The sequence below is a fragment of the Temnothorax longispinosus genome, chromosome 6 (assembly GCF_030848805.1).
Source record: "Temnothorax longispinosus isolate EJ_2023e chromosome 6, Tlon_JGU_v1, whole genome shotgun sequence".
Classification (NCBI taxonomy): Eukaryota; Metazoa; Arthropoda; class Insecta; order Hymenoptera; family Formicidae; genus Temnothorax; species Temnothorax longispinosus.
In genome coordinates, this window is record NC_092363.1 from 4,984,326 (window position 1) to 5,002,539 (window position 18,214).

At 44.4% G+C, this 18,214-nt stretch overlaps 2 protein-coding genes across 5 annotated transcripts in view; both read right to left on the reverse strand.

Moving 5' to 3' along the window:
* LOC139814630 (uncharacterized) overlaps positions 1-18,214 on the reverse strand; it is a 145,743-nt gene that overhangs the window by 66,557 nt on the left and 60,972 nt on the right. The gene's annotated exons all lie outside the window — the stretch shown is intronic.
* On the reverse strand, positions 343-13,836 carry LOC139814640 (uncharacterized). Of its 4 annotated transcripts, none has more exons than XM_071781065.1 (2): positions 12,462-13,836; positions 343-1,203 (listed from the first exon to the last, which is right to left on the reverse strand). In XM_071781065.1, exon 2 carries the CDS (start codon positions 791-793, stop codon positions 476-478), a length of 318 nt encoding a protein of 105 aa, XP_071637166.1. In that variant the 5' UTR covers positions 794-1,203; positions 12,462-13,836; the 3' UTR covers positions 343-475. The 4 variants fall into 4 exon arrangements, with proteins under 4 accessions (XP_071637166.1, XP_071637169.1, XP_071637168.1 ...); XM_071781068.1 differs by having other exon boundaries at positions 343-1,250; XM_071781067.1 differs by having other exon boundaries at positions 12,419-13,836.

The window sequence follows — 18,214 nt, forward strand, 5'->3', positions numbered from 1 at the left end:
ATATAATTTTTGATTAAAAGAAATATGACGTAGAAACTTCTTTCTCTCGCGGCGCATTGCTCCACTATTTTTCAACCTGTTAATGTAAAAATCCGATAAATCTTTTAACAAAAGATATCAAGAAGTCAACTTTTCTTATTCATCATATTCATATAAAATTAATAAGACGAATTCTCGAACTCAGCATGTCGTGTGAAACAATCAAACGACCTTGCGAGTGCAGACAATAGTATGGGGAATCTCTTCGCACGCTCACGACGGCGATGCGACGTCATCATCATCGCCATCTCTTTGTCCGCGACAATGCGCGCTTAACGCGACGACTTACCACATGTGCTCTGTGATGCTGATGGTGCATAGTGTGATGATGATGGTGTCTCTTCTCCTTGGCATGATGCTTGGCATGGTGCTTGCTGCCTCGGTGCGGCGGATAAGTGTGGTAAATCATGTTGACGCCGTAGCAAGGTGGCTGGCGTCACCTGACCTCGACGATCCCGCACTTGGAGACACCCATCTGCTGGCCGCTGCCCTGATGATGGCCCTGATGACTCGTCGTCAGGTTGGCCACGCAGCTTCCTGGCGTCTTCCTCGACACCGACGTCGTCGTCTCGGCCGACGACTTCTCGTCGTCGTTCCGCGTTGGATCTTCCAAAGTCATATCGCCCTCGTCGTCAATATTTACGGTGAAGGCGACGCGATGATGGGGCATCAATTTTACGGTGGTGCCGATCGGCGTCACCGTGGTGGCCGGATCGAGCTTCACCAAGGCGGCTTGTAGCTCTAGAGCGTCCATCTTCGCGAGAACACCAGACGCTCTTCTCTACTAATTTCGCCGAATTAGTTATCTCGTTATCGCCCGTTCTTCGTTATCGATCGTCTCTAGAATAGTCTTGGTGAGAAGTTCACTAAGGTAACATTTCAACGATTTCTCTGGTTTTCGTAGGACAAACCGAAAGCTCCATTTGGAGTAATTGGTCCAATGAAAATTGACTGACGAGATATTTCTATCTCGCCATCGAAATCTCACGTCTTCCTCGACGAGTCAGAGTACCTTCCTCGGAGTTTCACTCGAGGACGTCGCGAGTAATTTTGATTCGTCGAGATTCTTCGTATCGCATCGAACCATCACACACGAATGTTCGTCGCTTTCGCGCGATGAAGAAGGCCGCCGATCGCGTCTTGCGCACTCAAAGATATTTCGAGCTATGCAATAATAATTTATTGAAATTTCTGCAGTTCTCATGAATTACCTGCACATTTTGGGGCTTATCTTAAAGTTTTGCCTCAACATAACTTAACGGAAGAAAATTATTCAAAGAAAAGGTCTCTTTTTCAGAACCACAAAATATTCTGGAACATATTGTCAAGATTTATGAACGAAGAACATCAAATCATCGATGCGAAATGCGGAGTTTTCGCGATTGACTCGATCGTGTGTTGATCACGCACGCACGTCCGCCCTTACGTACTAATTTTCGCATAACATCGACCTAATTGCACCTGCGATATTTTTCTCGCGACGGGATCGTTGCAGAGGAAACGACGGTTTTCTGTATGGGAAGTGAAAACGACGTTAGACGTCATATATTGATGAGGGCAGCTACGCGGCCTCCGTCACGGTCATTATCCATGAACCAGGAGGTCGCGTGACCGTCTTCGTTACGTGCTGATAAATGCCGGTTCGTCACATCTACTGCGAGCTACTGTTTGTTTTATTGTACCATCCGTCCGCGTCGCCGCAAAGGATACCACAAATGCGAATTTGCGGCTGGTATGCCATTAAATACTCTAAATACTACAATTCATAAGCAGATTTGTTGGTAACCCACCAATAAAAAAATAGATTGCAAAAAAATTAATTCAAAATTGCACCTTTTAGATAGTTAGATTCTTCTTTAAAGAAATTCAGAAGCTCGGATACGTTTATATATGCACTCTATATTTTCGCAAAACTACTCGATGTATTTGATCCACCCACGCACTAACCTTCTCGGCGGAAATGTTTTACGGACAAGTTCCTGGATTAATACATGAAAGTAAAATGCAAGTTTAAGACTCCTCGGTACTCGATTTGGTCAGCTTCGAAGAGTGACGTCAGTGCCGCGCGAAGTGTCACTGTCGAGACAGGAAAATATGAACTTGTACGTTTCGTTTATCGTTGTCAGTATTATTTTCGTTTTATAAGCCCGTTTGAATATAGATGTTTCTTTATATGCCAAGATACTTCTTTATATGCCAAGCATGAGATTGTTTCTTGAGAGCAAAGTTTGAGATTGTTTCTTGAGATCAAAGTTTGAGATTGAGTTTCAGTTGTAAAAAATATTAATGACGTGCATAGACCAAGAGAGTGGAAAGGGAAGGAAGGAGGGAGAGAAAGAGAAGGAAAGAGAGATACGCGTCTCTTACATTATTGAAATTATTAATTGAAATCCTTTCACATCCGATATTAATTCCCACGTTTTGAAAGCCTGGAGGCTTTCTTCGCGCGCGTGGGACGCGTCCGATCGATGAAAAAGCTGAAGGGCGAGATAAAGGGGAACGCATCGGGCTTTGTTTGAATCTGCAGGATCGCGCGCACAGGGACTGATTTCCTGTTATGAGGCAGCGGCCTCTCATCGCAGCGTGATTCATATTCCCGACGTCTGACGGTGCCCGGCTAGGAGGCAAGGAAATTTGCATACTGCGTCTAAGAGGTGGACGTCCGTGTATTCGTGTGCCGTTGCTCTTTTTGGGAAAGAGTCGTCTGTAACCCGAGACTCTGAGAGACTCGCGCGTATCAGTGGGTGGACGCTGACCATCTATATGTCGCTGGAAAGAGGACCACACGAGGTGCACGGTATCAAAGATACAGCGAGATGCAATTTCGGAGCTGGGCTTACGCGTTTCCAAAATCCAAAGCGGAAAAGGTCAAGCGGTCCTTTCCCGAAATATCAGAAATTCAAACAACAAAATATGTATTGTTTTAGAAAACATATATTGCTTTACAAAACAAGTTTTCGCAATTTTCTATTTTACCTCTTATTCTTTTTACCGTCTGTTTGATTTTATCTCAATTTAATGGCAGACTCCATAGATTGAAAAGTTGATCATAAAAAATATAGGTGAGATTCGTGGAAAAATGAAACCCCTTTTCAAACGCGATTCGACGTGACAGTTTCGTGGTAGAGCTGGTTCTGGCTGACCAGCGAGCGAGACAGAGGGATGACGGTTCGGCCGGTTAAAAAACCCCAAGAGGGAGAAAGGGAGAGAGAAAAAAAATCCGCTTGATCGCACTCGTCCATTAAAGCGTTTCGTAAAACCCTTGAAAAATTCACACAAATCTAAGCCGCGGAGAGAATTACGGACGCGCGCTGGCATAAAATCTGCCCCGCGCTGCGGCGGCGGTTGTCGCTCCGCAGAGGGGGGGAAAAAAGTTACGCTCATTTTACAGAGCTTTATCTTACTTTATGCACGCGCGCGGCCAAAAGTTGCAGCCGCAGGTATTCGCGGGAGGAATTTCAAGGGCGCTGCCGCCGAGCCAGTCTGGGTCTCGCCTCTCGAAAGGACGGTCAGTGCACCGTCGAGATCCTTTGTGCAAAATCGGGGGCCAGCGGTGCACATCTAAATCACGTTGGCGGAGCATTAAAAGCTATTAGAACGCTAAGACGCCCACGGACCGCCGCGCCGGTCCTTCGATGAGAAAGATCAGCGTCCTGAATCGTGACGCATCTACCTCATTGTTTCAACGACAGTACTTTACGCCCATGGCTTCTACGCGACGGGTGACATATTATAGTGTATTTAGTTACGATAGATACTGTAAGAAACGGTCGTCCGACCGGTATCGTCGACTGGCTCGTAAAATCGCGGCGATCCCGCAGCGCCCAGTCGCGAACAAAGGACCCGAGAGTCGTACGAATAGGCTTCTTGTTGAGTCTCGCCGAGATTACTTAAAGCTGGTGCTTAATACCACTTTACAGCTAGGATCTGAGTGAGACGACGGTTTTACTGCCGCTGATAAAGTAATGGGTTTAGGTGAGGTCGTACGATAGAATTATCTGCTATTCAAATCTCATCGGAAGAAACTTTTCCGTACCGAGAGTAATTTGCGACGTGAACATTCGCATCACGGCGAATATATTTAAACGTCCGAAATGCTTTGGCAGCGTGCAATCGCGGGAACTTGATCGCGAAGGAGCGGTGACTGAGTATCGTGCGTTTCGCAGAACGGATCTTGAACCGGGCGCTGGACAATGACTCTCGCGGCGTTTAAACCGCCACGACCTCTATATCGTCGTGAGAGGTGAAGAAGACGCGAGGGTCACAATAAGAAGAACAGAAGGAAGAAGAAGAAGAAGAAGAGGAGGTGAAGGGAAAGAAGACGATAAAGAGAAAGAGGAAAAGGAGAAAGAGGCACGGTAGCCTCGTTCGCTCTTCGTATAGTTATAATGACAACGTTACTATTCGCCGTAACTACTCGGCGTCAAGCTGCGGATAATTAAAGGGCGTGGAGATTACAGGCGGGTACGCGTGTACTCGCGCAAAAATACCGGAAGTTTACTCCTAGTCTAAGCATCGGTTAGATCATGGCGGAGTCATAGCGGGAGAGGTTGCGCTTAATAGCGGAAAACTGTTTGCCGATATTGCCGGCATTCGATCTTACGTTGCCGTTAATCTCCCGGGGAATGTGAAGACTCATTGCGAGGATACGATCCTCTCCCATTAGAAAATAATCGAATGAAGATTAGTACGATCGTTCGTGCTGTCGTGTATTCGACGACGAGTTAAAAAAATCGCGAGCGACATTAAAAGTTTATAATTACTCCATTCTCGGTATTTTATTCTGCATAACAATCACGTAGAAATTGTGCGAGCCGCAATCAGACCCGCAGTCGCACATTTTCGTGACGTGCACTTTTCACGTTAAAAACAGTGCGTTTATGCGGCGCGAAGAAAAACGTGACGGAGAAAATAAAGGGCGGTGTCATGGAAGCGAGATTACATTGTGGATTTAATTAACGCGGTTTCATTCGTTTTTCATGCCCCACTAAGCCGAGCTATCTCCCCCCGTAGGGAACGCTCGCCGTACCCTCGTTTCCTGTATACAGAACCGTCTCCGTAATTTCTCGTTAATCAATTAAGTGCAGCGGTATAATGAAGTTTATTAACGGACATCTATATAAAGTGCCAGGCTATTTAAGATGGTATGCCGCGAGATGCAGCCCCGTCACATCTTGGGACTGCTGTACCGCTAAGTTGCTTGCTCGTTCGAGCAATTATGTACAGTGATAATTCGAAGTTATGCGACGTCTCCTTGCTGCCGTATCCTTAATACGTTTCCCAGTACGCCACGCTGCCAGCCGCTCCCACGTTGTGCAACAGTTGAAACATTATGAGCAAAACTTCAAGAAAATACAAATTGTGACGAAAATACAAATTTGTCGCGTTTGCATTTTGCAACGCGCGGATATTTTCGCGTTAGACCTGCTTTGCGTACACAAGATATTCACCATAAACTTCTAATTAACTCTTGGTGCGATCCGAGAGAACAAATCGAGGCAATCGGTATTCTATTCACGACTCATTGTAATTTCGCGAAATATCGAGTAATTCCATCCCTGTCCTCCGTCGAGGAGGTTTTAAAAAGCCGCGCGCGATCGAATTCGCGTGATAGTAGAGCCAAGAGCCTTCTCAGCTACCGGTACGATCCGCGTATACTCGAACCGAAGCGCAGCTCGATTACGCGATTAATGTTGGCATCGCACGAAACATCGATATTAATAAAGGGAGATGTACACAGGGAGCGACGGTGGTGTATACTTTCTATTAGCCCCGCGGTGTTCACGGTTAAACATGAGTGCAGGGGGAGGGGGAGAGGAGCAAGAAGGTAACCGCCCGTTGTACGATGTGGGTACCCGGGTAACGATGGGTGGAGGTCGCGGCGCTCTCTTCATTTTTTCGTCCCCTTTCCTCTCTCCTTGCGCCCTTTTCCGATACGGCGCGGCAGCGACTTGGCACTTAAGTGGGGTTACGTGATGGGGGTCGCTCGTTATTGCCACCATAATACCAGCCGCCACGTAAGTGCTAAGTGCAAAAGCCGTTGCTGCCGCCGTTGCCGCTGTTGTTGCTGCTGCTGCTGCGGGGTTGCTGCCGCGGTGAGATTAGACCGGTAACAACGATAATCGGGTAATAACGAACTCCATGGGGCCGTACCGTTTCGCTTTTATCCGTCCCGGCTATCTATAAACTACCGCGATTCCTCGTACTTCTATCCCTGCAGCAAGCCTCGCGGCGCACCGTTTTAGATGGCGTGCCGGTAACCTTCGGCGCACCCAACAACCCTTTCGCGACCGAGTCTATTTTCACCGAAGGATATGACCCATTTCAGATTTTCTACTTTTCGTGACTGTAAAGTGCGCCAAAAAAAAAAACAATCGACTTATTATTCCATTACTCGAAATAATTGTTGCGGCAGTATTGCAAAATATCATGTTCATCAAACGTTACCTTCTATATTCAATTAATTAAGATAATGATCGATAAAATGGATCTACAATGTTTGCTAGACAAATAGCTATTTAAAAGAGAGATAAAACTCATCCGAAAAAAATCAACTATATCCAAGAAAATATTTTTCTCAAAACCTTGAAGAAAAGCGTGGGCGCAATTCGAGCGTCGATAACACTGATAAGATAAGAGACGAGTGGTCTCGAATAAGTGGCGACTGCCCAAGGAGTTCGTACGGAGGAAATCAATGAAACCGGATGAAGAAAACGAGGCAGATATTAGATGGAATTGAAACGGCGTTTGGAAAAATCGTAAACCGCATCCGCGCAATTCAATTCAATCGGCGATTTATGAGCCACGTTTGTAATCGTTGAGAAAATCTATCAGCTATAAATCGATTTTTATTGAATGTATATCGCGTGTTCGACAGCAACAGACATTCAGCGCTTATGTGATAGATATTGTTTATCCAATGATAATGCAGAGCAAAACGATATCGAATTAAATTGAAGATAACAATATCGAGTTATCGGACAAAGTCATAACACGTGTAACAGTATACAACTCCTCATCGCGCCGATAATCGCGGTGGAATATAATTCCATAATGCGATTTAGAAAACATATGCCCGCGTCCCGGAGAAAGGCTTATTACCGCGCGCTATTTTTTTCTACGGCTCCGCGGTAAGCGTTCGGAGGAAGTTGGCGAAGCTGTAAACACACTGCAGTTTATATCCAGGCGCGAGTTTCGCAACCATCGGCGAGCCATTATCGCTCGCGATAACTGCCGCATCCCGATTGCGCGAGACGATTTATCGATTCCCACGAAACGGTTCCAGTCCGCGATTGAGTGACCGAAATGACTCTCCATGGCCTTGGAGGTATTTTTCGATTTTTTACGACGCGTCTCGCGATGGTTGCGAGGTAGACTGTTCCGACTCTAAAACTTGGGAGTCATTTTCTCGTAGACTCGTCCGTTCTCTCTTTTTATTAACATAACTAGGATGGTCTGAATAAGCTCGATACTTGGAAGCTACTCGCTACTCGCGTAAGTATAATAGAAGAGGAACGATAGAACGTCACGAAACGGCGAAGACAACCTGCACCCATTTGCGGCACGTGAAGGGATTATGGCGGATCCCGTATAAAAGCCCGACGAATTGCGCGCGAGTGCTGCTCGGGTGGAAATTCCCGGACTACATTTTTCACGAATTCCGAGGACCGAGATACTCGGAGACTGTCCATATGTACGATGGGATTAAACAATCTTGTTTCTGGAACTCTAATCCAATTAAAATTCATTAATTACTTATAATACGAAAGAGAAAAATGAAAAAGAAATAATAATGTATGCGAATATATGGAACAATTGACGCAAGATGTCTAGCTCAAACACAATTCTACGTGAGCAGCGTAGAGACGACCATCGCGTGCACTTTATCGCGTAGACATGTCAAGGAAGGATAGAGATAGAGCCTACGACCGTGGCAGTTTACTTCGCGCGTTGTACATAGAACTTCAATACCGGACGGCGGGCGGCGGCGGGTCGGCCTGATTTACATCGCGTAACCTGTGGAGCTCCGATCGGGAAATGGGACCGGGTGAGAAATTGATGTCGCCGCCGTAATGCATATTCCTGACAAACAGTTTTTTCCTCTTCGCTTTCTTTTTTCTTTACACCTAAGCTGTCAGGGTCTCGGTGTGGAGAAGACACCTCTCTGACAACGGATTGTTATTCTTTAGACAAGGTCTTTCTCCGATGCGAAACTGGGTTACGAGGTGAAAATATTTGAGATGCTAAAATGTTTAATTTCTTGCTTTTGACCTCACGGCAATGCAACGCGGGCGTTATTTGTCTATTATTATACATGTCGGTTAGTCCTTTCTATCGTGCTTTCTCACCTTACCACGAAACTATATTCACGCCTACGCCGATCTCGCACCTAATTCCGTTCCTTTGAGCTTCCGTATCGGGCGCCCGGGCCCGCCTGTTGCGCCCGATTCGCGAGTCACGACCGGATTGATAACCGACCGATCGGCATCGGTGCCCGGACAATAAATCAACCACCAGCCGGGATTTGCTCGAGCATGGCCAATAAACACGCCCGGTTAATGATTTATCACGACGGTGTATCCGAGATGCATGTTTTCGATCGATGTGTTCGTAGATCACTCTCCAATCTATTTCTTTCTCTCTCTTCTACGTAGTCGGGCCCAACAACAAAATGGACAATAATAAAATTAACCAGTCGAGAAACAAAATTAAATTTATCTGTAATTTTAGTATGAAAAGAATTTCTCATACTGAAAGTATTTATAAAAGTTTCACCCTCGCTAAACATTGTTACGAAATTGTTGTCTCCATATTCCGAATTACCGTTCTCATTAAATGAAATCCGAATACAATTTTTTAAAAGCATTTTATTTCAGACATAGCAGACAGTATTCAACTTCGTTGTGTGGCAGGCATTGCAAAGTTTAATCGCATAATATTTCTCTATTAATTTTCTCACGGATATTTAATAACTTATGAAACTTAACTACAAGTGATCCGAAACGCCTGTTCAAACATAACACAATGTAGGGATAGATGATTCACTTTACGCAAGGCAAGGGTTAACGGTTTAATTGTCCCATCGGAACCTTCATCAGTTAAAGAAATGTTTCAAGACCTTACTACACATCCTTTTCCCTATCTGACAAAGATTTGTACATGTATAAACATTTCATCTGCTTCTAAATGCCTTTGAGAAGTCAATCGGACATCGTATTAAAATAGAGGGAATAAGGTAAATGTAACCAATGCCTGGACATGTACCTATGTCTTGACATTTTTGTCATTTTAGTCCTTAAATAAGTTATAACGCAAATAAAAAATAAAAAATCAGAGATAAAAATATTCTTCTTGTATTATATTTTTATCTTTAATTTTAATTCGCGTTATACTTATTTAAAAACTAAAATGATAAAGGTGTCCAGACATAGATCTTGAGTGTCCCGACATTGGTATATTTACCTTACGTCTCTTTTCACGTTTCAAAAATTCTCATAGGCGTTCGTAGAACCCGTAGATCCCTGATAACGTGTCTGTAGCGTCTAAACAGATTCTGCATCTGCGGCGCGAACGGATCGCGCTTTCTTTCTCATAATGGGTCCGCTTGAGTCATTCTCGAAGCATTCGTATATATTCGCGCTCGCCACCTGGCCTCTCTATATCGCGGGCGTCACGACCGGGGGCCCCCGGACTTTTACGCGCTCCTCGGGTGTATTTACGAGCGAGCTTGAGCCCGGGCCTACATGGGGAACAAGATTCCGGGTATTAAGTTGTTGCGAGAGCGAGATGCCGACGACGACGCGGGCGATCGATCGATCTCGTCGAGGGCGAAACCCCGACGTCTCGCCAGGCGAAACGTGTCCCATGTCGATTTTACGAGTACGTTCCGTTCCGTTCCGGTATTCATGGAACGATTCCAGAAAATATTGGCGAGAAATAACAGCTCGCGCACCGAGAGTTTATTCACCAAAAGTGCATTTCATTATTTCACGATTCTATCGACTATCTGGATCGCGCATAGAAAATTGCATATAGTGCAGATATTATATTAACCCTAGAGAGTCTTTCTGGGATAATATGTCACCCCACGCGAAATTCAAATTGCGCCCCTGCCTTAGGAAGGTTAGTTTTCATACCGAAACCCTAACCATAATTCAGTTTAGTCATCCGGCAGTCGACCTCCGTCATTCAGCAAGTGCGTTAGATCCGTGCAGCAGCTGAAAACCGAAAAAGAAAATCGTTTGGGGTGACATATCACCCCCTTTGGCCGTTTACGTTCGACATTTTTCACAGTAAAGTATATTTCAGATTTTTTGTGAAAATCGGTAACGAAAAATTATACACTTTATAGCACTCCCCTGAAAATTCTACCCCTGTTTCATATATAATTGTTTAAGATTCGGTCAATTATTTCATTTTTGATGTTTTTGCACAGCAAGTGATTAAAACTTTGTAAAGTTTTTGTGGAGTTAATTTTACTGTTTCCATATACTTTTATAACTTTTGACTACCTTTCAAATAAATAATAATCGACAGAATCTGTTTTACTTTCCATTTTTTGCGATTTTTTCCATCCGACAGTTTTTCATCATTTCCTCTACTTCAGATGTTCAAAGAAATATGTTTTTTTTAAGAAACGAAAAAATCGCTTACATGCCCTTGAAGGTTGTCTATTCGTCTTTCAAAATCCTTGAAAATCATTAAAAATGTTAAAATCGGTGAATTTTATGAAAAACTACAGCATTTTTTATAAAAATAGTCATTTCAGCCCAATTTTTGGTTCTTTTTCTTGTTTTTCGAGATTTTTTTACTGTTTTTTTTTTTTTACTACCGCAAATTGATGACTACTATCGTCTTCCCTATTAAACAACAAACAAAATTATCTATTCTAAAGTTTTCTAAAAACATTCTGGAAATATTATACACGCGGTACAAGTTTGGGGTGTTTTTATACCCCGCTTGGCCTTTCACGTATGAGAAAATTCATAAAGACTCTCTAGGGTTAAATCAAGAGATACATTTCCCTTAATATTTAATCTTTAATCTATTTACAGCGCTGAAAGCGATCAATTGAATCGCTGGGAAATAGAATTCCGATCGCGCTTTTCGATATTTTATTAACGCGTAAGTCTTCAAATGTAATAATATAATTACTAATTATATTATTGATGATGGCAAAGTTCAATCTGCAATCCAAAGCAATATTAATTAAAGGCCCGTAATCCATCTGTAATTAAATGCGGATTTAAGCGCACGATGCGCACTTAATCGATTTAATTGTTAAAATGGGATTTATATTAGTGCTTTACAAATTTTCACTCTCAACCACGTACGACAAAAGATGCGGATCTTGCACGAACAATTTACTAGCGGTAGTAAATACGGTGATTATAACATAACGATGAAAGGCTTTATGCGGTCGACGGAGTAGATTTTGCAAAGCAAAGAGAGCTGTTTGAAGTATCATATCATATTATGACTCATTAAATCCAACAGATGATAATCTCTTGTTTGTATCTCATCCGAGTCTTACTTTCTGCTTCGTATCAATGCTTGTGCCAACTTTCCTAAAGGATGTGGAACAGTTATTCTCCCTATTCTTTTCTTGCCCTTTAAAATTTAATTTACATTCGACGTTAAATTAAAATAAAATTAATTTAATAAGTTGATATTCATTTCAACTAAATATACTGAAATGTAGTCGCATTGATTTTTTCTGGCCGCCAAACGAGGCCAACGGTGATTGTTCTGAACGTGTTGCGAACCGTCGGTCATGACTGCGACGTGATCGCTATGGACGTTGTGTGGATTGTTAGTAGATCGTCGCGGATTGTCGACCACGCGAGTCTCCCACACGCGATCGCACGTGCAATCGGGCCGATGCATGCAAAACCGCGTGCATATATTTCCGGAAAAATATTTCCGAGGTCGAAAAACTATTCGGATATCGATGACAGGGCAATTACGATAATAAAACGATAATCCTTTAATCTGTTATAAGCAATATCAGTGGAAAAGTTATTTCATTAATCGAGGATAATTCGACGTAATCATCGTAATCGGCGCATCGATTATTCGCGAGTCGAATTACGAGTCGTTCAAATCTTGTTGCCGTGTAATAATGCGGTTTCTCAATAATGAGTACCTATAGTTCCAGAACTAATTTGCAGCTACTAGGTCATTCAAGAGACGCATGCCGTTTGACTACAAAGCGGCACACGCCTCTTGGACAATTTAATCAGTCAAACGTGGTCTGTCGCCAAGTGGGATGAGGCATTGCATGTGAATTTCTACGAACGTATTTGCAAATATACATACACAAGCGTATATACGATCAACTCTCAAACTTGTTTTCAAATTTTATTTTACGATAACGTACTTTTTATCATATATTTAACCAAAACTAAATAATTCCTTCTCACGTTTTAAGTAGCTTTTATCGGCGTGTGACTCGCACGAGCAAACTAAAACGGGCCCATTCGGTGCGGGAACTGACTCGGCGAACTCGATTACCGAGCCGATTCGCGCGTTACGCACTTTCTCCCGTCTTCAGCCTCGTCTTCGACGATAAAATGGTAATAAAACGGACAATGGGGAGGAAGGAAAAAAAACCGCGCACGAAGGGGCCTGGTAAATGGTTTCGCACTCGCGCTTTATGCACTTTCCCGCCGGCGATGGGTTCTCGCGAGGCCGTGTCGCGAGTGCCAATCGTAAATCGAGGCAGTAAAGTCCGGGGTCAGTCTGTGTGAAATTTGCTCGGTGATATTCTCGTTTGTTGTCCTTCTTTTCTGTTTAATAACTTTCGCGGAAAGTAAGGGCAAATTTCATTAATCACACAACTATAACGATGCTGCTGCAACAACCGGCCCGTCGAGCGGGACCGAAACAACCGTGTCGTCGACCGATCCGCACACTCGCGCACTTTTGCCGCTCGACTTTCTCCAATTCCCCAAGTCGACAACTTCCCCCAAAACTTCTTTCTACCACACGCGCGCGTGAACACGTTTCGAGGGCTCCGGACAATTGCACGACAATTGCACGCAACGATGAACGACGGAAAAGCGGGCTGACTCCCTCGTATAAGGATAACGCGACGAGAGCGCGCGACACCACGACGCGACACACGACAGTAACGACGATCGTGACAGCGGCGATGACGACAGCGACGGCGAAGACACGTTCGCGAATCCCGATCGGAGAGCACGACGACTCCGACGCGCGCTGGACCACCACCCTCGGAGCGCCTGCGATTCTACGACTCACCCTCCGTCTCCCGTTCGCTCGCTCGCTCACTCGATCACTCACTCACTCGCACGCTCGGTCCGGCGTTATACGCCGACGAACCACCCTTGCCGGGCCTCCCTTCCCGCACCCCGCGCCTTCCACCACCCGGCTGGAACGAGGGAGTTCGCTGGGGTGGGATCAATATGAGTTGGGCGAACGCGGGAAATTCGCGCGCAGGTCCTTCTCCACCCTCGACGCGGATACACACACCAGCCTCCTCTTCTCCCCCAACCCTTCATGTGTCCTCTACCCGCGCGCCTTCCTCATCTATCCTACCCACCTACATCCGCGCCCACCGCGTTCCTTTTTTTGTCCCTCTCCCTCGCCCGTTGTGTTTTCCCTGGTGTTCGTGACCCGACTCGCGCCGCGCCGCGTCCCCGACGCGAGAGAAGTCGATGTCGACCTCGCTCGGTCGCCCCGTTTTCCTTCGACGACCCTCACCTGATCGTCCACGCATCGATGTCAACCAAACTTGTGTTAGCCGCTGGCTCGGGGATACTGTCGAAGGACTTAGGCTGAGTAAATTTCTCCGCCGCCCCTTCGCGGGCAGCAATTTCTGTCTCGACAATATTAGGGGAAAACACTCTCACAGCGTACCCTATATACACTCATAAATATTTGCCCACCCGTAGAATTTCCCCACGTAATTTCCTTTACAACAGGTATTCTATTTTAAGACAAGATGACTCATCGCTTGTATCACGCTCATTTTTTTCAAGGTAAAAGATTTCCCTTATCGTTACATTTTCGAGAAATATAAAATGCGAATATTCATGAGAGATAGCATAGTTTGCTAGACTCACTGCATTTTTCATACTTGAAAATCCTGCTTTTCCGGATTTTCATGGCTCGGGAATATTCATATTTTCACTCTCGAAAGGATGTTAAATTCAAGAATGACCATTCGTACAATCTCACCTGGCAAAAATTTCTGCGTTTCACGCAACAAGATCCTTTATGAACGAATCGAGAGTCGCGCGAGACGACCGCAATCGCAATTTGAGAAACGGAGCAAAGAGATTTGATGAACTATAAAGTGTCGCATAAGCATACGTTATCGTACAGCTAGTAAGAAAGAAGCATAAAGGAGAAGTTATATAGATCGTAAACTCGCGACGCGTTACGCACCACGCGGTGATGCTCACGGAGTCATCCCGCTTTTAATCAGCATCGTCATCCATTCCTGGAAACCGAGCGCGCGGGCTTTTATTCGTCCGTTTTTCCGTTCGCGGGAACAGGTTTTCGCAATAAGCGGAAACTTTTTTCGCGGAATCCCGTGAGAACGCCTCAGCAAACGTCTCCCGTCTAGCCGGGTATCAACAAATTCGATAACGTGTCCCGCACGTTTCGGGCTGTTGCACAAGACTTTCGAACTCGTGCCACTTATAGAAATAAGATAAGATGTAGATTTTTCAGAATTACATCGCAGCCTAACACTACAAAGAACCGTATAACGGTATCAACATTAACTTCGAGAAAAGTACCTAAATAATAGAATTTCGACTGCTTCAACGTTTCTACAAATATGATATAATCACCTAGGTCGGTTCGTTCGCGCGTCTCCGTTTAATTCGTTTCGCCGACCGTCATGGAATCGGCTTGCTGCTTCTCGATATGGCAGCAGGCAACTTTCAACGTAGAATGCATTTTTCCGTAAATTCGTGAGAACATCCGGCGACGCTCCGTGTTGTGGAAGCGTCTTAGGGAACGCCGGTGTCACCGATATTCGACTTTCGACTCGCGTTACGCTCGGTCGCGTTATACACGGAGATCGATAACATCGCGATACGAAACCCGCGACACGGCCGCCGTTATTTCTTCCGCCCCGCAGTGGTTGGCGATCAATTAAACGCGCTTTTATGCAAACGAGCGCGCGACCCGACGCAAAACAAACGCGAAGATAAATAGATTTCCAATTTTCTGATTATACAGCGAATTGGCACCGCGTTCCGCCGACGCGCGGCCTGCGGGAGCGAAATTCGAGCCTTTGCTCTATTTGTTAGGAAAGTGCTAATTAGGTAACGTTGCCTGCATCCGCGAGAGTTTCCGCGCGTCGCTATACTATGAACTCCCGTTTCAAAATAAAGCGTTGCCCGGGGATTCCAGCGACTCCCTTAGGGCATACCACGCATGCAGCGATATCATTTGCGAGTGATTCCTACTTTGTTAATGCATAAGCGAGTATTATAAGTGAATTAATTAATTTAAAAGCGTTACAGAAACTATTTGAAACGTTATTATCTTCTTATCACCAGTTAAAAAAGCAACAGTCTATGCGCAGCTGTGAAAAACGTCAGTATTATTCCTGTGCATTTTCTTCTCTCTCTCTCTCTCTCGATCTCATATTGTCGTCGACGTCTGGAATTCCATTCGCTAAACGATCGACAGCCCATGGAAAAACCGTCATTACATGAAAAGGGTCGATCCACTCTCATCGCCGTCGAGTCCGTTATCTGATTATATACGGCGTACAGATCGTCGCCATGCCCACTCGCAATAACGTTACGAATTACTGAAAGAAGTTCCGCATATCGCACAGCTTCGAAACGGACAGGCGACACGACCGGCGTTGGCGCGTCTGACGTATCGTGATTACCGTGATTGCGATCGTATGTGTGTGCGCGTCGAGCGTCGAGCGTACACACCACGTCGTAGATACAAAGGGACGCTTCATCGTTGCATCGGCGTCGAATTACATCTCATGTATCGGTATACGATCGCACTTCCGCTCCTTGTCGCATAATTATTTCGATCTCGCGAGTGGCTCGAGGATGCAGGGCATACACGCGATGTGAGCCTACGAAACGTATGAAATGTAACGACGAGACATAACACGAGCGTTCAATCTAACGCACGAGAGAGATGGGATGACTCGAGTGAATCGCACCAATTGTAGATCAACTTGAAATGGAATTTTGTCTCGTACATCTCTTCATACTTTTTTATCCGGTTTTTAAAATCTCTTGACAAAAGCTTAGGAACAAGAAGTTATCGTGACATAATCTTATACTCTCTTGGAAGTAATAACGTTTCTGAAACCGGCCAAGTTACTTCTGATTGTACATGAAGGACAGCTGCTACGAGACCGCGACGGAATGTGCTCGTTGAAATAGCTTTTCAACCCGAAACTCTTATCAGACTGTCGTGTATTAGACCACATTATGTTGTTACGGCCTACTCACGAAGTTCGTTCTCGAGGCACCCGTGTACTTACGGCGCAGTAAAAGCGGAAACTGGAGCGCCAAGCGTCTCAAATGAGTTCCGTGAAAATATTAAATCTCAAGCATCCGGAACTTTGCATCCACACAGAACGGCCTGCAAATACCACAGCAATGGCGCCCGTATATCAACAAGATCGCTGATTATGAGCAGTTCGCTCGGAGTCAAAGAGCTTACTCTAAATGTCACTCATGTATACGTTACGAGATAATCATATTTATACTGCGTGTGTGTGAATTACGGGATATTTAACCGAGAAATATTAAACAAATGTAAATCAATATTTAACGAAATAGAAAACACATTTCACGAGCCATCCTGTTGGAATTCGGATTATTTTTACGTCGTATATATTATACGTGTTATTTTACGAATAATATATCACGGTTAATTATTATATTATAATTATTTCAGTTAATTAATATATTACAGCCAATTCCTACCGTATTGATATTCGCAAATTATTAATTCACACGCAATTTCGAACGTCGAAGCAAGAGCATAACGGGAACCAGTTATTTCCGCTTACTACCGAATTAGACAAAAATCTCGTTTTTTTAAATAAATGGCTGTTATTGAGCGTAACGTTATGTGCTCAATGAGGACGGAATAATGAGACTGTCTAAAAGATGGCAGAAAATAGCTGAGAAAACAGTTAATATCTTGTGTAACAAAGTTCCGGTTTTGCACATAAAACTTGTCTTCGAAATTTCTTAAAAAAGAAGCAAGTTTTTTTCCTCGACTTTTTGCCTTATCCAATAAAATTTATCTAGTATATAAATATTTATAATATTTATTATATTTATTATTATATAAGTCTATATAGAAGCATACCGCTAAAAAAGTTCTACGTAAAACTGCATGTGCAATAAGCGTGAATTTTATATAATTTATAGTGAAAACGTATCCTTGGTAGGATATATGGGTATCCTTGTCCATTTTAAACGTTTCCTCATATGTTTTATACGTTTTTTTTTTTACAATGTTGATCCTTATTGTTTATTTACAGAGAGTTGGCGCGCGATCCCAAACGTCAAGCGAGTGCCAGCTGCTGACTTACGAGCTCGGTTACGAGATCGGCTGCCAGGGATTTTCTTTGGATGCGCGACGGAATTCGTATTACAGTTAAATCGCCGGGGAGGGGGAGCATTTAATGCGGCAAACGCTAACGGCGCGCGATACGGGGGATACGGGTGGCCAATTCTACCGGGAATCTAAATCTCGCCGACCAGGCGGCCCATACGAGCGCCACGGCCTGAGAATCGTACACCCGCATTCCCGGAGAGTAGATGAGCTTGACGGCGTGATTGAGCGTTAAGGAGGAGAGACACGGGGAGGAGGGAGACTCGCGGTTTGCACGTTTTTACGAATCCCGTAACACACGCGGACGAATATTCATGCAACTACATTCATTTACATAATCAGACATAATGACTCGCTTTATCACCCGTCACCCATCTTCACATTCGCGCGAATGAATGCACCCCGTTATGCGAGTTGACAATCAGATAAAATATCAAGCTATTCGGAAAAATGGATTGGGACTCGTCTCTCTTTTACATCGCAGTTTTGCAGACAATTCGTACACTTGTGCAAACGTGCCTGCAAAAGAGCTTCAGTAGCAAATTATTAAATTACAACTGTCGACTGTCAATGTTCTTCTAAGATATGT

Bases quoted from the DNA above. Each gene is read 5' to 3' on its own strand.
- LOC139814640 (XM_071781065.1), bottom strand. From the start codon at position 793: ATGGACGCTCTAGAGCTACAAGCCGCCTTGGTGAAGCTCGATCCGGCC.